The sequence below is a fragment of the Haliotis cracherodii genome, unplaced genomic scaffold (genome assembly GCF_022045235.1).
Source record: "Haliotis cracherodii isolate W230 unplaced genomic scaffold, xgHalCrac1.p SCAF_10, whole genome shotgun sequence".
Classification (NCBI taxonomy): domain Eukaryota; kingdom Metazoa; phylum Mollusca; class Gastropoda; order Lepetellida; family Haliotidae; genus Haliotis; species Haliotis cracherodii.
The window spans coordinates 17,862,327-17,882,710 of NW_027266265.1; the positions used below are offsets into that span (position 1 = coordinate 17,862,327).

Genomic DNA, 20,384 nt, shown 5'->3' on the forward strand with positions numbered 1-20,384 from the left:
AAGTGAGCGAGCCTGAGCGAGTGAGTGAGTTGGGTTTAACACCGCTTATAACAATATTTGAGTTATATCATGGTGTGTCAGCTTAATGTTGGAGGAAAGCCCAAAATGATGCGGGTCTCAGACGTTTACCACTTTGGTGAAACCCACAAGCGAGCCTGATCACCTGATCCTGTTAGTCGCCTTTTATGACAAGCATAGTCGCTTTTTACAGCAAGCATGGGTTGCAGCATGAAGCACAGATCTTACAGGAACCATCTGTCCAAACTATATATTTGGAAGCCAAAAGTAACATTTTATACAAATATGCGCTTTTTTTGCTTTGTTTGTGTTTTAGTTATAAATTACAGCCATGTGACGGTGGTCTGTAAATAATCGAGTCTGGACCAGACAATCCAGTGATTGACATAATGAGCATCGATCTATGCAGTTGGGATACAATGACATTGCATCATCCAAGTCAGCAAGCCTGACCACCCCATCTATTTGGTCACATCTTGTGACAAGACTGAAGACCAATTGTAACCCGAGTCTTTATGGGTGCCCTTTTCGCACACAAACCAGTGATAGTGTATCTCTCTGTACAACATCATTATGGAAAGTATCTCACAAACCAAGCAACATAGGAGAATCCTGTTTTGTGTTTTTACATGAAACCCACATCAAAGTTGTGCATCAAGCCTGTTCATCATCAGAGGACTCGTTCTGGGATTTGATAGTGATGGGACAGTGAAGAAGGCTATGTTTAACACAATCTCTTTTGAAATTATGAAGAGCTGAGTGTCGTTTACACAAGCTTGAGACTTATCATACTTTCATGTGATATTCTAACACGATGCTAAAACTACGATAATCTTTCTCAAGAGTCCAGTGCATTGACAGAAGTAACATTTGTTTTTGCTGCAAATTGGAAGTGATAATTAACAATGCTACAAACCAGCCTGATGTTGTTGAGATCATTGCAAAGCTGAACCTCCTCGAAGGTCTTGTATTTCAAAAGGTACGGCCTGTAGGGGGCGTACACTGTCTGCAGCAGTCTCTCCAGGCTGGATACATGGGAGAAGGAGTCTACAAGACAAGGGAGATAATCAGTACATCAATAGATACGGCCTGTAGGGGGCGTACACTGTCTGCAGCAGTCTCTCCAGGCTAGATATATGGAGGAGGGAGTCTACAAGACATGGGAGATAATCAGTACAGTAGTAGATACGGCCTGTAGGGGGCGTACACTGTCTGCAGCAGTCTCTCCAGGTTGGATACATGGGGGAGGGAGTCTACAAGACAAGGGAGATAATCAGTACAGTAGTAGATATGGCCTCAAGACAAGGGAGATAATCAGTACATCAGTAGGTACGGCCTGTAGGGGGCGTACACTGTCTGCAGCAGTCTCTCCAGGCTAGATACATTGGGGAGGGAGTCTAAGAGACAAGGGAGATAATCAGTACAGTAGTAGATACGGCCTGTAGGGGGCGTACACTGTCTGCAGCAGTCTCTCCAGGCTAGATACATGGGGGAGGGAGTCTACAAGACAAGGGAGATAATCAGTACAGTAGTAGATACGGCCTGTAGGGGGCATACACTGTCTGCAGCAGTCTCTCCAGGCTGGATACATGGGGGAGGGAGTCTACAAGACAAGGGAGATAATCAGTACAGTAGTAGATACGGCCTGTAGGGGGCATACACTGTCTGCAGCAGTCTCTCCAGGCTGGATACATGGGGGAGGGAGTCTACAAGACAAGGGAGATAATCAGCACAGTAGTAGATACGGCCTGTAGGGGGTGTACACTGTCTGCAGCAGTCTCTCCAGGCTGGATACATGGGAGAAGGAGTCTACAAGACAAGGGAGATAATCAGTACATCAGTAGGTACGGCCTGTAGGGGGCGTACACTGTCTGCAGCAGTCTCTCCAGGCTGGATACATGGGAGAAGGAGTCTACAAGACAAGGGAGATAATCAGTACATCAGTAGATACGGCCTCAAGACAAGGGAGATAATCAGTACAGTAGTAGATATGGCCTGTAGGGGGTGTACACTGTCTGCAGCAGTCTCTCCTGGATACATGGGGGAGGGAGTCTACAAGACAAGGGAGATATTCACTCATGGCTTTCCACTGTTATGGTCAATACCGATTGAAACAATAAAGGAATGGCAATGTATGCTGCTGTTAAATCATACATAAGGACTTCCAAAATATGTATCACTGCAGAGAAACCAAACATAAAGTTCTATAAACAGTCAACATATTATAGTTGCATCCAAAGTTACTAATTTGAAATTGGCTGTGGGCTAATTTGGTGTCTACCGCGTCTACCGTGTCTACCCAAGCACATATGTGATATAATGTACGCATTTAGTACTGAATGACTGTAAATATATCAAACGTGTGCCTCACCTGTCATATGCACTTCCACTGCACTCTCAATACTCTTGGCGAATCTCTCTGATATCTGCAACAGGACACATGGACACTCAGGCAATACTTGCTGGCATCACTTAAACTGATCAGGAAAATAGGAGAGACTGCATTTGGTCATTTAATGTAGTTGTAGAAGTGACAGAAGTCAATCAGGGCCATTTGTGACAAAATAGTGGGAAAAAAAATATATTAGATAAAAACAAACCAGTTTTCATTCGAACCTTTGACAATATTGAATACAAAAAGGTATATTTTTTTCAATTTTGGATCTGCATCAGCTTGTCTCAACTTGTTTTATGTTGTTTGCCTGTCTACTGATGTCCACAAGTCTAATCTTGTTTAGCTGTCTAATGTGAAGCTGTCCACAGACGAGAACACCTCCATGATGCGACATTAACCCCATTTCACCTCACCTCACCTGTCCACAGACGAGACCGCCTACACGACGCGACATTAACCCCATTTCACCTCACCTCACCTGTCCACAGACGAGACCACCTCCATGATGCGACATTAACCCCATTTCACCTAACCTCACCTGTCCACAGACGAGACCACCTCCATGATGCGACATTAACCCCATTTCACCTCACCTCACCTGTCCACAGACGAGACCACCTCCATGATGCGACATTAACCCCATTTCACCTCACCTCACCTGTCCACAGACGAGACCACCTCCATGATGCGACATTAACCCCATTTCACCTCACCTCACCTGTCCACAGACGAGACCACCTCCATGATGCGACATTAACCCCATTTCACCTCACCTCACCTGTCCACAGACGAGACCACCTCCATGATGCGACATTAACCCCATTTCACCTCACCTCACCTGTCCACAGACGAGACCACCTCCATGATGCGACATTAACCCCATTTCACCTCACCTCACCTGTCCACAGACGAGACCACCTCCATGATGCGACATTAACCCCATTTCACCTCACCTCACCTGTCCACAGACGAGACCACCTCCATGATGCGACATTAACCCCATTTCACCTCACCTCACCTGTCCACAGACGAGACCACCTCCATGATGCGACATTAACCCCATTTCACCTCACCTCACCTGTCCACAGACAGATGTTTCTGACCTGTCTAATGACTCGTAATGTGTTTACCTGACTGACATTCTTTACTTTGTTACCGGACTATTATTTACCTGTTTAAGTTCTGTAAGAGTGGCGAGCGTCTCCCCTCTCTCAGACAGCAGGTTGGCAAAGCATGTGGACAGACCAGGGTCCAGACTGGCCAGTGACTCCGTCATGAGGTCACACACAATCGGGACAGGGTCACTGAACACCTGACCACACCATTTTACCTGTGCAACAGAAAAAAGTAAACCTTGACAGTGTATTACAAATATTCCCAAATGTGCAGTAGACCTGAAAAAGCTGTTTCAAGTGACTTCTGAGGTGCCTCTATTCAACCAACAGTGATATACACATCTAGGTTATTGTTGTATTTCTGTACTTAAATACTAAGATGTACACAGATTGAAGATTGCATAGTCTCTTTGTTCATTTCATACATTTCCATAACCACATCCAAATGATGTGGTCTTACATTTGTAACCAAATTTCTTTTCCCATTTCAATCATACATTATATCACGTTATGACACATGTCTAAGTTACAATAAGCAGGATGGGGCATTTTTGTGTGTAATAATGCACAGTGGATTTGAGGTCTTGAACATTTTCATGCACGTTGTATGTAGTGACTCCAAATAAGTTGCACAATTGTGATGTACTTTGCGTATTTTACACATCTGGTGCTCTGAAGAAGGTTCGTAAAGAGTAGTACTTCATAGCATTTCAAACACACTGATACTACTCACTAGGGTTGGGACGAGTCCAAATTTACTACCCGGGTACCCAACACCCTATTACCCAACCCTACCTGGGTACCCGCTGTAAGTCTCAAGAGATGAATACAAAATGTACGATTGGGACTAGTTTAACCACAGACCAAGCTAAATACACTTAGATACACATCTGGTGTATGCATACACTGATCTGGTCATGCATACACTAAATTTGTCTAATACATTATCTTAATACAAACATATGAAAGTCAGAAGGAATGTGTGCATAGTCAGAGAGAAATGCAAACATTAGTGACTTGTAGTGTAGCCATGAAGTTCTAGATAACTTTTGTCATTAAACAATATATCATGTGACTAACCACGGGTCCAGGTAGTCCTGTGTGTACCCGAGTCCTACTCAGTACCTACCCTACCCAAGTACCCGAGTACCTGAGTTACCCGTCCCAGCCCCACTACTCACTAACCTTAATCTCTACCACTGTCTTACACCATCAGTGAATCAGGGGAATCTGTGAAGGAGTCTTTCATGGTAACTGACAATATCTCAACCATATAACTAGTCCACGTGAAAGATTGCGAACCAGTGACACATGGAAGGAGTTGAGGCCTCATCGAAGGTGCTGTCAACACCAAGCATCACTGGGAAGCTATTTTAACTGAAGTTATTAAGTTGCCCCAGACGATGAACCAAGAGTGTGTTTGCCTACCTGTGAATGCCAGGTGGAGCTGAGGTGGTCGTAGAAGTCGGTCATCCACACCACCACAGTGTCGTCTTGCTTCGTCTCCAGGATGTCCCGCCACGCCTGCAGCAGCTGGTGCTGTTGCCAGGAGACAACAATGATCAACAATGAGGTCAACAATATTCTTGATTCTCGAAAATTCAGGAAATTTGGACAACACACACTGAATGAAAGTATCTTGTTTCTGCTGAAAATTCCCCTCCATGTATGAGGTTGTATCTACAGTAATTTCTTGTGTATGTGCTGGTCATCATGGCTTTTTTCAAAGAGTGAAGTTAATGCTACAACTGCTGTACCCCCCAGACCTAAACATGGATTTAACAGATAGCACTTTGGAACAGAGCACCAGGTTTTTCTTGCCTCTGCACATTTATCAATTTGTTCTACAGTTTCATTAGTGAGTGAGTGAGTATGGCGTGACGAGCGAACACTTTAACCACTAGGCTACCTGACCCTACAGTTTCATTAACACATACTCACCTGTCTACAGGCACGTCAGACGCTGGTGACCTTGACCTACCTTGTGACACTTGTGGTAGTACTTGTACAGCTGCGGCAGTCGGTCTATATTCTCGAACATCTTCGTGTACATCTGGGCAGACTCTGCAGCAACAAAGCATCATCTCTCTAACACTCAACATCCTTGATCAAACTTTCCTGGTGATCGAAATACTGCAGATTTCACTGTACCCAAGCCTGCACTGTTGTCTATTCTTCCATTCTTAGTTTCACTTGGTGCATGCATTTATTTATTAATGTATACTACTCTAAAACGTTAAGGGCCAACCTTTCTTTCATATCACTATAGTTAATCTGTCAGCTTTTTATTAGTGGTATAATTATCATATTTTTCTTCAAATAGATCTAGATACACAGAATCATAGCATACCTAAGGACTAGCTGCCACCTGCTGGGAGTGGTCTACAAGACTAACCTAAGGACTAGCTGCCACCAGCTGGGATTGGGCTACAAGACTAGCCTAAGGACTAGCTGCCACCTGCTGGGAGTGGTCTACAAGACTAACCTAAGGACTAGCTGCCACCACCTGGGAGTGGGCTACAAGACTAACCTAAGGACTAGCTGCCACCAGCTGGGAGTGGGCTACAAGACTAACCTAAGGACTGGCTGCCACCAGCTGGGAGTGGGCTACAAGACTAACCTAAGGACTGGCTGCCACCAGCTGGGATTGGGCTACAAGACTAACCTAAGGACTGGCTGCCACCAGCTGGGAGTGGGCTACAAGACTAACCTAAGGACTGGCTGTTGAATGCTGCCACCAGCTGAGGACTCAGCAGTGCTTCCAGGCGGTTCTTGAGTTTCTCCAGGTGTTGACATCGTGAGGCATAGTCAGGCGTGTCCACCAACATTTGCTGTGTACAGAAGAGTAAGTGAGTGAGTGAGTTGGGTTATACGCCGCTTTTAACAGTATTCCAGTTATATCACAGCGTGTCAGCTTAATGTGGGAGGAAAGCCCCAAGTGATGCAGGTCTCAGACGTATACCACTTTGGTGAAACCCACAAGCACGGGTATGGTGCTGACAAACCTAGAAACATAATTGGGGCAAACTGGGATTCGAACCCACAATCATGGGTTTCTGGCGTGGCCCAAGGGACGCAACTCTGCACAGCAAATCGCGGCACCTTAGACGACTGGGCCACCCCTGCCCCTGCAAGTTTGTGAGATGGGTTGGAACAGTATATCAGGCATATGATGGAGGCAGTAAACATTTATGATTTTAGGAAAAATGTCTTTGAACCCCAAACCAGTAGAAACTGTCATGTAAGCGATAAATTACCCTAAACATTGTAAAACATTTGCATTCAGCAAGTCTTGGTGGGCTAAAAAAACATAGTGTTTATTCCAAATACAGGCTTTTTACCATCCCAAAACACACAAGTGTGATAATCTCTTTATCATATGGGGTCATTCTGAAATTCTATCATCAAAACAAGTATTTTCAATTCTCACAAATAGTATCTAAACAAGTTTTCCTGGAATGTGTGCATTAATATATTACATCACAATGTCAGTGATTAGTCAGTCACATAACTTTATCCGAGATCGCCTTTCGCAGTAATACACCAGTCTGCCTGCTAGAGTAAGTCACTAAATGTCCCTTATAAAAGGGAAGCGACTCTAGTCTATGTCATGTTTGCATTCACCAAACCTGTCTCATGCCTTCTAAAGAAAACCAGTAGAGATACTTAACTATGGAGTATGTACACACCTTCAATAGAAATTGTAACACAAATTACAGACAATGACACAATGACCATCTTAATGATAAGAACCAGACACATTTTCAATGAAACCAAGACCACAACAAACTGAGTGCGGATGCCCTGATCTGATTTGGATCATCCCTGGCTCTCAACAAGCCTCAAGAAGGAATGAATGCAATGTTTTTGTCAGTCATTTATAACATAATTCTATCATTATCATTCTATCATTTGTGTCAGTTAGTGACTGAGTATACAAGGTTTAGCACTATATTATGTTTAGGTAACCCTAATTACTATGACATGAAATTGCTCGCATCACATGAGAACAGTGCAAGCAAACTTTGGACAGCATGAACTGAGTGTGGTCATATCTGGAAGATAACCACCAGAAGATATACTCACCAAGCTTTGTTGCATTCCACTTAGCTTGGCTGTGATCTGCAATGAAAAAGTAAATGGATTATTTTGACACCTTAGAATGGTTTAATATGACACTTTAGTATGGTTTAATTTGACACCTTAGAATGGTTTAATATGACACTTTAGAATGTAGTTTTCAAATATAATCACTTATGCAAATGGCCCTTAGGATTCAGGGCACAAAACAAGCTCTGGTCGGTTCAGTGTCAGTGTACTGTCTAGGAGTGAGGTGTCCATGTTAAACACAGTATCTCAGTGGGCTAGCACTATAAAACCAGCACTAGTCCGGACGAGTACAAGCAGCCACACACACTCATAACACAAACACACACATGTATGTCACCATGTAAGTGAAATAATCTTGATCACAACGTCAAACCCAACCTAACCCCTATCAGATGTCAAAAACAGAACTAATCAAGACCTAACAAAGGGAGAATATCAATCCTGGCAGTCAAACAGTTGACCAGTGCAGGTGCAACATTCACAACTGTTACAGGACATGAACTGACCGTCTGTATGTCCTGGGACTGGAACACGTCCTCCACGTCGGCGCTCAGAGTCGTCCAGTTGTCCGCCTCCTGCAACACAGCATCAGCAGAATGTATACACCTTGATGCAATATAACACATGCCTGGCCAGTCAGGTCTTCATGCCATACACAATAGGATACATGGAAATTGATGCTTGTCATGTTGGTTTGGTTGGTTTGTTGTTTTACACCACACTCAGCAATATTCCATATATATGACGATGGTCTGTAAATAATCAAGTCTGGACCACACAATTCAGTGATCAAACAAGTCAGCGAGCCTGACCGCCTGATCCTGTTAGTCGCCTTTCACGGCAAGCATGGGTTGCTGAAGACCTATTCTACCCTGGATCTTCACAGGTCACTTGTCATGTAATAGGAGTCCTATTTCATTATCAGAGGGAATGATTAGAGAGTCGAAGTTGACCAATTACTCTCTTGCAATAGAGAAATAGCTGGCTCTGGATATAATGACATCATGATTTTGTCATATCCCTATTGACCCAGCTTGCACTTCAAGTTACTGTGCTCAATGTCTGATTAGATCTATATTCCATCACCAACAGCTTACAGTGCATGCTGCTTAAATCCAATAAGTGAGGGAGTTAATAATTAATGTGTCATCAGCATGATTACAGCCAAATGGTGATGGGAACAAATTGTACATTCATTAAAATCATGTACAGTAAAACAATATACAAACTTTGTCTCTGTCACATCAGCACATTTGATAAATCAATGAAAATTAGGAGGGACGTTTCAGATACAAATCAAAATGTAAAAAAACTGACAACTATCAATGATAAAAATTGGCAATCCAAAATACACTTTACAGGCCTTTCTAATCTACTTCCTATGCGAATACTGTAGTGCTTAGAGAAGAAGTGTGACAGTGGTGATTATGGTTACTGCTGACTTATTACAAGAACATGTAGTGTCATTTAATTAACATTATGTAAATTAAATCCCTAATTATTTTTAAATTGTAAATTTTATATTAAATTTAACATTTAATACTCATCCTGTCTTACAGGATGCAATCATGTGACACATGATAAGTAAAAATTCAGAGTCTGAGTGTCAGATAATGAAGAGCTTGTCTTCACATTTGGTGACAAGACGACTTCTATAGATATGAGAATGATAGTAAACATGTCATGACATAAACTCTACAATGCCATCCAAGACTTGCATGTCAATGGTGACTGAAACACACACATGACACAGTAGTGCATACCTTGAGAGCGTCTGCTGTCGTCTTCATCCGGGACTTGATGGAGTCCAGATTGAGCAGGGTCTGCATGGACTGGGCCGTGTTCTGCTCCACCTGCAACACGCCAGTCACGTGGTCTCTCAGTGTCAACGTATCTGTCTACTCTATATCTCAGCCTTCTCCTTACAAGGTTTTTACCAAACATCTTTCAGGGTTTTCTTCAATTGTTCTTACAGACATAGGAGAGGACACTCTCACAGTTTATGTTTGACTGTCCTACACTGGACACCTACCTTCTGGATGTCCTGTTTGACTGTCCTACACTGGACACCTACCTTCTGGATGTCCTGTTTGACTGTCCTACACTGGACACCTACCTTCTGGTTGTCCTGTTTGACTGTCCTACACTGGACACCTACCTTCTGGATGTCCTGTTTGAACGTCCTACCCCAGACACCTACCTTCTTGATGTCCTGTTTGACTGTCCTACACTGGACACCTACCTTCTGGATGTCCTGTTTGACTGTCCTACACTGGACACCTACCTTCTGGATGTCCTGTTTGACTGTCCTACACTGGACACCTACCTTCTGGATGTCCTGTTTGAATGTCCTACACTGGACACCTACCTTCTGGATGTCCTGTTTGAACGTCCTACCCGAGACACCTACCTTCTGGATGTCCTGTTTGACTGTCCTACACTGGACACCTACCTTCTGGATGTCCTGTTTGACTGTCCTACACTGGACACCTACCTTCTGGATGTCCTGTTTGACTGTCCTACACTGGACACCTACCTTCTGGTTGTCCTGTTTGACTGTCCTACACTGGACACCTACCTTCTGGTTGTCCTGTTTGACTGTCCTACACTGGACACCTACCTTCTGGATGTCCAGTTTGACTGTCCTACACTGGACACCTACCTTCTGGATGTCCTGTTTGACTGTCCTACACTGGACACCTACCTTCTGGTTGTCCTGTTTGACAGTCCTACACTGGACACCTACCTTCTGGATGTCCCGTTTTTGAATGTCCTACACTGGACACCTACCTTCTGGATGTCCTGTTTGAACATCCTACACTGGACACCTACCTTCTGGATGTCCAGTTTGACTGTCCTACACTGGACACCTACCTTCTGGATGTCCTGTTTGACTGTCCTACACTGGACACCTACCTTCTGGATGTCCAGTTTGACTGTCCTACACTGGACACCTACCTTCTGGATGTCCTGTTTGACTGTCCTACACTGGACACCTACCTTCTGGTTGTCCTGTTTGACAGTCCTACACTGGACACCTACCTTCTGGATGTCCCGTTTTTGAATGTCCTACACTGGACACCTACCTTCTGGATGTCCTGTTTGACTGTCCTACACCGGACACCTACCTTCTGGATGTCCTGTTTGACTGTCCTACACTGGACACCTACCTTCTGGATGTCCTGTTTGACTGTCCTACACTGGACACCTATCTTCTGGATGTCCTGTTTGACTGTCCTACACTGGACACCTACCTTCTGGATGTCCTGTTTGACTGTCCTCATCTGGTCCTGTAATAGGGAAGCCTCTTGTCTCACTGCATCCACTTCACGCATAACTCTGAATGTGCAATACTTTCTATAAGTCACAATCATCTTTGTAAATGTTTTGGCAATAAAAATGCATTGGTTCATATACTTTTTAAGTCCTTAAGCTTAACACTGATTAGCATGATAAAGAGTTTTGCCAATATCACAGTTGAGCTGTTACATTACACATGTTAGGGATGATTGAAATCATAATGGAAACAATCTTTAACATTCATAACATGTATCCAAAACTGTGTTAAAAATGAATCCCATTTGCAAAGTCTTAATTATTTTCAATTCTTTACAAAGATGGCCACAATTTCTAGAGTGAGTAATGTTCAATGGTGCCGTGTTTGTCTGCTTGTTGGTGTTTAACGCTGCACTCAGCAATATTCAAGCTATATGACAACGGTCTGTAAATAATCAAGTCTGGACCAGACAATCCAGTGATTGACATCATGAGCATCGATCTAGATATCGATTGGGATACGATGACATGCACCAACCAAGTCAGCGAGTCTGACCACTCAATCCTGTTATTCGCCTCTAACAAAAAGCATAGTCGCCTTTTACGGCAAGCATGGAACAATATTCCAGCTAACATAACATCAGCCTGTGCAAACTGGAGTCTCAGACTGGCAAAAGAGTGAGTGAAAGCATGAGCAATGATTCACACCATGGGGGTATAATGACACTCAATCAGCCAGTCACAGAGCCTGAACACCCAATTCTCACATTGGTCTGCTCCTATGACAAGCATGGGATACTGTGGGCCCAATCTGACCCAGATTCCCGAATGTATAGCTTTTCCTGATGTGTGTAAGTGACTATGATCTGTGTGAGCACCTTGGCAGATTCTGTAGTGCCTGCTGACCCGCCTCCTCCAGAATGTTGTTCACTTCCTGCAAAATTATATATACTTTCAGTCAGGTCAGCCCAAAATGAGAAAAGCGTTTTTTGGTTCTGGGCTGAGGTTTAGAATCGGTATGGAGTTTAACGAGTTAACACCACATCCAACAATATTCCATGCATATATATAAGTAAGACTGTCACAGCAGGTCATGTTCATACAGACTAGTGGTTGATAGCATGAGCAATCAAGGATAGACACGGACACTCATCTGTAGGGATGAGACCAGTGAAAATCCAGAACGACTGGTTGTTTTTGACTAAAATCTAGCCATTTTACGTAACCAGTAGTTTGAAATGAGCTGCAGAATGGTTGCATTTTACCAACGGTGTCCACCCTTGCGCAATGCTCCATGCAAGCGGGTTGTAATGACACACTAACAGCCAGGTGACACATTGTGTCTGTGGGCATAGACCGGAGGTTGGAACAGTGAGTGATTTACCTGTATAAACATCTGCAGCTTCATCACCAAGGTCGTGGCATATTGCTGAAGGAAAATACAGGGAATGGTTTGCATGGTAAAATGTCATATTTCTACAAAAGTCTGAACTTCCACAAATCTTAAGGATACGTTTAACAATATAATTATTACGGTTACGTCATGTGAAAGGAACAAAATCTAAGGATCTAAATGTTAAGATAATCATAATAATCATGATGATGAAATTGAAAACAAACAATATCAGCAGACAGTTTTCATCTCCACTGTCTTGTGAACATGTACAGTTGGAACAATTTGGCTGCAAATACCCTTCTCAACCACATATATCCATCAGACTGTCTGTTGCTTAACTAAGTATGTAATATGTTACTGCCGACACATTATTTTGTATTATACAGTCATTTACATAATAGTTTTAAGTCATTTTATACATGTAGTTGTATTAATGTTTGTAATGACACAGGGTTTTAGAATTTCAAGTACGCTATTTTCTATTTTAGCTAATGAATGTTTTTTTGTCAACAATTTTGGTACTTTGAAAACAGACTTTACTCAGAACAAAAGGTTTAAGAGTTTGATCTATTTTAAGCTATATACTTCAGTATCTTTCCAGTTAATTAAGGGTGGATAGGTAGAGTTAGCACATTATTATGTGGCCTGGTTCAATTAATGCTGATTGGATCATTCAAACTACTTATGGTTATTATCATTTTAAGTATACTTGTATACAGTAAAAGCTGCAACAGAAATAACTTGATATTGGAATATATTATTTCTGACAGCATCATAGTTTCAGATACAATTCATCCGATCATTGCATCAAAATTCTTTGGAGTTACATTATTGGGTATCTGTGAAAAAAAAGACGATACTTTCAAAAATACTTTCAAACTTGGAGTGTTGTATCCCTTTAATCTTTCACACTGATTCATAAGTGTGTATATATTTAAACGTTATATGATTTTAATGTTTGTGCATAACTAGTAAATTCAACCTTGACCATGTTCAAACTACCATGACTACAGGATTTAGTTTATAAACGATAAAATAACTTATCTGATCCATTAAAGTAGTTAATTTCGCTAAGCCTTAATTGTTGTGTTTGAATGTTTGATTGATTTCCTGTTTGCGAAGAAGAATGTAAAGATAAGTTTGAATTTGGTTATTAGCCTAAACAGTTTTGGTGTGTTTCATGTTGTTTAGATATGTTTTACAGCACTGTTAAAACTTGCAACCCAGTGCCATACAAACAGTAGGAATCACCTTGTATGTATGTTTGTGATACTGTGAATCACATCTACTGACTTAGACATGCATGTTGCATTAAGACGTCTATGTCTATCATGGTCTATGTACTGCATGAATATTTATTGGATTTGTATGTCTTGAGAGAGTCAAGAGTTATTGCCCCTTGCAGTTACTGCATAGCAAGCACATAAGCTATCTGATTTATATGACATCTAACAAATGTGATGACGTTTTAAACACTGTGCATATTGTATGACCCTGTTTTTATTGTATGGTAAATTAATTGATTCAGGGTTTGTTAAACCTGATGAGGAAATAAACATTCTCACCCCGTAACCAGTGTTCAGGACTGTTGCATATCCACAAATGAACCCAATTAAATCATCAAGGTTACTCACATCTTTGGGCGTGCCAGGATCTCTATGAGTCTGAAATGCTTGATTGACCCATTCTTTGGCATCAAAATTATCATCCATAAACTTTGAGTAATCCTAAAAGAAACACCGAAGATCACTGTATATAGCAGTACACAAATGGCAACACATGAGGCGCAACAGAGAGACAGTTACATAATGATTGAATGAGCATGGTTTTACGTGGCTTTTAGCAATATTCCAGCAATATCACGGCGGGGAACACCAGAAATGGGCTTCACACATTGTACCCATGTTGGGAATTGAACCCGGGTCTTCAGCGTGACAAGTGAATGCTTTAACCACTAGGCTACCCTATTGCCTGTTACATAAAAAGCATTGTTCAGTGTTTGTTTGTTCATTTGCTGTTTTTGTTTCTTGTTCTTTAACGCCGCACTCAGCATTATTCCAGCTATTTGAATGCGGTTTGTCAATAATCGACTTGAGACCAAACAATCCAGTCATTGATATCATGAGCATCGATCTACACAATTGGGATATAATTACATCAACCAAGTCATCAAGTCTGACCACCCAATCCCGTTATTTGCTTCTTACGACAAGCATAGTCCCCTCTCACGACAAACCTTACGCCTTACGACAAACATGGGTTGCTGTAGACCTATTCTGCACAAGCCTGTAACATGGTTTTCATACTGAAAATGGTGTTTACATGAAGTCAACAAGATTATGTCATTTCTGTTACGCCATCACTACACAGCACGATTCACATCAACAAGGTGACAGCGTGTCTGCATTACATCAACAACACTACATGGGAAGTGAAATTATCATTTCACATTCGCTTGTAATATCTTTACTATATCACCTATCTTGAACATGTTGAACTCTATGGATAATTAAACAGGAAACATGCTTCATTCAGTCTTTGGTCATGGCATACAGCTCTTGAAAAATATGTGGGTGACCAGCAACCCCATATCTCGTGCACATGTCCTCTACTGTTTTCATGACATGTCCAGCCACTTACTCTTACATATAATATAGCAAGTGAGCTGGTGAATTAATGTTGTGTTACGCCAGCCAGCAATATTGGCAAGACTGCAGTTTACCTAGTCTGTTTTTCAAGACCCAAGAGAATAAATGAGGAAATGAATCCACCTAAAGTCTGGGATGATTAAGTCTGAAATTATATATTTTGCAAATACCCCTGTGTTATGGGTTTTCCAGTTTCCCGAGGCAGCGGAGTTAAATGACTGTAAAAGTCCATTTTTAGAGTCAATTTACTCCCTTGCCTCGGAAAGTTGATATTTCGGACGCATAAAAAACATTTGTAGTTTTCTAATTAATCACAAGAACAACTGCAAAACATCTTACTCACTTATCAAAGAGGACTTTATCTTAAAATTAAGCAATCATCTGAGTATTTACAATGTCTTGTTACAGCACGAGCTATGATCTGACGATATCTATACCGACCTCTATCATGGGTATCATGTCTATCCGTAGCTCTTGGGTCCCCTTTCTGATTAAACTCCTCTTTAGATCGGATCATTAGGTTTGGGTACCCCTTGCCAATCACCCCATTACGATCCTAAGGGTTAGGCATGTCAGGTACTTAGCGCTGCGACAGGTAAACTGCAATGTTGCCGTCAGAATTAATGACACACTGACAACAACAGTGACAGACATTGGTAGATCTACTATCCCTGTACAGTGTTGAGATCGCTGAGGAAAGTCTACGCTTCCTCAAGTTAGTAATTGAGGTGTGAGTGACAGTGCCTATTAGTGTATCAGCTCTGTAATACAGTACCATAGTAGTGTGATTGATTCCAGTGATGATGCGCTGAAGATGCTAACAGTTTGACCAATATTCAGTAGCACACGTCGACAGTGTTTACATCGGCCATGACACCGTCAAAGGGAGGTAACTCATTTCCTGGTGGACAGTTGTATCGTGTACTCCTCGTCTCAGATGAACAGATTGATCATTTGGCATTAAATATCAATGATTTCGGTATCACAAATATTGGAAACCAGAGGAAAAAATGGTTGCTTTATATACAAATAGCGAGACGCACGGATGGTGATAAACTAACACAAATAAGGGGAAGGTTATTCAAAAATATCCGTATTCGAGAATTCAAGTACAACGTTCTGGCATTTTCAACAGACGATGGTGTGCATGTATTATGATATATTAAAGAGACAAATATATTGACTTTGCTATTTGGCGTAGCACTGTTGTCATTTCCCTACATGGTAACAATTTGTGAAGCCATTTCTTTTTGCTGCTCGTCGTGCTATTGCTAAAAGCGACGTAAAATCACACTCACTCATTCATCGGAATCCACGCATCCTGTGATGGCTATACCAGGGAGACAATGCAGTGACAGAGACGTCCTGGTTACACAATCACAATATATGCTCCGCACAGAATTGCTTTGTTTTGTGGAAGAAAAATATTTATTGTGGTGTCAAGTTCCTTAGAGATAGCTATAAACAAACATGGAAGTGTTTGTATTTTCTAGTAGTCTAGTTACAAAACGGTTTGGCTGGAATCATTGATTAATGGGTGTATGCATAACCCGAAATGCCTATACACCTGTAAATCAAAGATACAACCAAACCGTTTTGTAATTAGACCAATATCTAGTTTGGAAAAGGGACTACTACAAGTTTCGCTTGGAATGACGGAATGCTTACTTGTGATTGAAAATAAGAGAGGTGAAGGTCGTGCACTTGGAATCATTGTGCATTCTTGACAAACTTCAAACAAGAACGATAACTCTCTCTATATATATGTCTGCCTCCGACCATGTTACAGTCGCACTCGCATATTGCTGTGTTTAAAAGAACAATCCTCTTTGATATATTAAAACAAATATAAAAATTAGTTGTTGGAAAAATAATCTAAAGTTATTATTCTCAGCGACTGTGCTCCTTTTACAGATTTCATATTGGTGTATCAGAACTACTTTGAACGATAACTCTATTTCTGTTTGGTTGCAATATAAATTAACGTTACATTATCACTCACACAATTAAGTAATTAAACCACCATCTGTTATATATTTAAACAATGTTAACATTATTCGTTGAAAAAATAATCCAAAGTGCTTACTTAAAAATCGTTTACAGTGAAAAGATATTTTTTTGGTGAAATCAACTTCTTCAAATGCCACAGACATTAAAGAATCGCAAATGTGATTTTCCCTTTTGCTTGGATGGGCAATTAAAATAATGATTTAAAAAACAACAAACTTTTTTCAGGAACATAGCTACATTTTATAATAAAACATTTAGAATGTTCAGAGTTCGGAATAATGGGCTTGTTTCGTTTGGCTTTGCGTATGTGACTTAAGGTATAACTACAAATAAGTCTGAATGTTTATTGAAGGAAACACTGAATTACATATAAAATATCATGCCTGATCAGCAATCTGCTATTAATGTGATAAAAGTACCCAGCTGTGAACAGAACAAAACCCAGAGCAGGCACACGTTGAGGATATGTGCAGGGGGCAACGAACGTCAAAATCGTCTTTTTCTCTCAAGGAATCTTGCACCTTCCTGAGACAAGGAAGTTAACTGCCTATGAAAGTCCAGTTTCCAACTTTTAAATACAGTCAGTTAACTCCCTTGCCTCGGGAAATCTTGAAATCTTTAATGCTTATCTATAATGTTAAAAAAGCACCAGCTGAGCATCTATTTTATAACATGTCTTGTGAAAAAGTATACGTCTTGAATTGTCTCGAGATATCATTATTACATTACGTAATTTTTTTCCAGATTTTACTCAAGGGTTTATATGTGACAATTTTAAATCTATTTAGATATTTAGATAAATCAAAGCCATCATTGGTTCACATTAACCCCAAACAATAAATGTGGAAGTCTGGGTATAGGTAGTATTCCACATTTGAAATCAACGTCAGGGATAAGGCTTTCAAAGACTGATTTTAATAGATCTTAGAGTGAAGGATTAACGGGGAATCACGTAAATGATTTAGTGTACCAGAATCTGATGTCAGCCCAGTTGTCTAAACCTACATGTAACCTAGTTGACATGCCCCCTGCAAAATTTAAATGAATACAGTGAATATAATGTGAATGGCGTGAGAAGCATCCGGCTGCGTTTTGTTATTGTCTTTAATTAAGTTTTTAATATGTTAACAACTCCTTAAACATCCCCATTGTAGTGAAATATAGGAAGACTATTTAGTATTAAACTTAATTAGTTATATATGAATATATACTGTTTTGAAACGCTTAGATATTTTTCAATTACATAACAATATTTATCTCCTCTTAGTTCTTATCAAATTACACTCTTCAAAAAAAAGAAACGCACAGGTAGTATGTAGTTCACTGAACCTGACTACAAAAAAATCCGGTATATGAATTGGATAACGTGGCCATTGTCGATTTGCAATGTCTTAAACGGTCTTGTTGTTTACACGTTTGTTCAAAAATGTCATCGAGGAAAACAGTAAAGCAAAATGCACGTGCAAGTTATGGCATTCGTAACTCGTGGTAGTTGCTATAAAAGGCAAGCATAAGCCAATAAGTTGTCATTTAATTGTTCACATTTTTCAAGTTCGAAAATGCCGAAACTCAGCCCTGGCGATCGGACCATCACCATAGGGCGTATCCAAAGAGGGGAATCGCAATCTTCTGTTGCACGCCACTTCAACGTCCACCACAGCACGATTTGCCGCCTTTGTAACCGATACACACAAATCAACTGCAGACCGTCCGAGAACCGACCGATCAAGAGTTACGGCCCCTGCACAGGATCGCTTCATTCGACTGTTCCACCTTCGTCATCGCAATGTCACAGCTACGGCGACTGCAGGAAGAATCCCGGATTTGAGGAGGATATCGGACCAGAATGTCAGGGACCATCTTCGCGAGGCTGGAGCCCACACACCCCTCCCACCCCTGGATTTTTTTTATTATAGAAAACAGTTTTATTTCAATCATGAAAATACAAGATGGGGACAAGTGATAGTTGTACAAATCAAACTACAAGACATACTAATCAATTCATAATGAGATGTTTGTATTTGGTTTTTTAATTTGAAACATGAATACTTTTGACGGACGACATCTATTCATTTCAAACAGTTTCTGGTTTTCAGACGGAGGCGCCTTTAGGAGAGAAAAGTGGCCTACTGATTTTTAAATGCGATATTTACTGGTTATACGTGCCCTTCTGATGAATATAAGAAGTTCATGAGCGAAAACAGAGTTTTATATTTACAAAGGTTTGAATCGTGTGCTATTTAATGATTTTTTATTTGTGGGCCGATATTGTGGTGATAAACGCTGCAATCATTCACATAATGTTCTTCAGAACCTAAAACTAAACACGACCTACTTCTACCTCGTGACGAGTACAGAACTACTTCTACCTCGTGATGAGTACAGAACAACAACGTCAACAGCACCACTCTTCTGCTTTACGACGATGGATACAGCGACCGTAGGTACTATTAGCAGATGCCGAATAGTCCTCCAATATGATAGTTTCGAATTTAAAGAAACAATTTTCTTATTGACTTAAGTTCTAAATTATCATGCTTTTGAAGATTCCTGTTAAATAAAATGGTCATTGTTTCTCTTAGATCATAAAGACATTTGAAGTAATATGATTAATCCGCCGTGCCAGGACCATGTGTCAGAATTATATCGGGTTTTTTCGTGGTTTCACTAGAGTGGTAACCGTCAACGAGCTATGCTCTTTGGGCTATCCGTCAGCTTTAAAGGTAAGTAAAGTGAAAAAAAAATGATTGCGATTTTGTTGCGAATATCAATTTTCCTAGATACATTTAGTCACTTGTCGAGAGAGAAAAAAATCTTTATATTCGTAGAAAGTATTGAAATGTCCAAGTGAAAGTGCTGAAATCAAACTGTCCGTAATCGGCTTCCAAAAAAACCTATTTGGGGCAGTGGCCATTACGTTACGGGAACAACTTTTTTCGTGGGCTGATATAATTGCTTCGTTTATCTATCTTGTGATTCTCAGCCGCTATACAGACAGACAGACAATTGTTTATTTACGTCTCACCTTTGATTACATCAGAAATAGTACAATAATTACAGATACAAAGTCACTCTCTAAAAGAGTTATGAGAGACGATGTTAAAATATACAAACAATAGAAATATACACATATATACACATATCGAACAGTAAAAGGTTAGCCTTATAAAATATGTCTACGTTTGTGTAAACTTTGTTAGCAGACTTTGGCACTGAAATAACTTTCATCAAAATTATGCAGAATAAAACACAACTTATCATCATTGCTGAAAGTAAAAATGTATCATAATACTCACATTTTTCTAAAAGATGGTTTCTCAGATCCTCGTAGAGGGGGCAAAATAAAAGACCATTGGCTTCAGTTTTATTTTGCATGGGCAATTAAAGCATACTCTATTTTCTTCTTAAATATTTTC

The 20,384-nt window shown here is 40.7% G+C and overlaps 1 protein-coding gene across 1 annotated transcript in view; it reads right to left on the reverse strand.

Moving 5' to 3' along the window:
* The window catches only part of LOC139447621 (conserved oligomeric Golgi complex subunit 7-like), a 29,479-nt gene extending 13,649 nt beyond the window's left edge, over positions 1 to 15,830 (reverse strand). The window contains exons 1-14 of the mRNA XM_071229031.1: positions 15,734 to 15,830; positions 13,945 to 14,037; positions 12,299 to 12,343; positions 11,793 to 11,848; positions 10,893 to 10,977; positions 9,402 to 9,491; positions 8,145 to 8,213; positions 7,615 to 7,650; positions 6,239 to 6,359; positions 5,510 to 5,592; positions 4,957 to 5,067; positions 3,585 to 3,743; positions 2,390 to 2,444; positions 935 to 1,065 (exon numbers count right to left, since the gene is read on the reverse strand). Coding sequence (XP_071085132.1) covers positions 935 to 1,065; positions 2,390 to 2,444; positions 3,585 to 3,743; positions 4,957 to 5,067; positions 5,510 to 5,592; positions 6,239 to 6,359; positions 7,615 to 7,650; positions 8,145 to 8,213; positions 9,402 to 9,491; positions 10,893 to 10,977; positions 11,793 to 11,848; positions 12,299 to 12,343; positions 13,945 to 14,037; positions 15,734 to 15,736 — 1,137 coding nt within the window. The 5' untranslated portion in view covers positions 15,737 to 15,830. The remainder of the gene's footprint in view (positions 1 to 934; positions 1,066 to 2,389; positions 2,445 to 3,584; positions 3,744 to 4,956; positions 5,068 to 5,509; positions 5,593 to 6,238; positions 6,360 to 7,614; positions 7,651 to 8,144; positions 8,214 to 9,401; positions 9,492 to 10,892; positions 10,978 to 11,792; positions 11,849 to 12,298; positions 12,344 to 13,944; positions 14,038 to 15,733) is intronic.
* Positions 15,831 to 20,384: the final 4,554 nt, after the last annotated feature.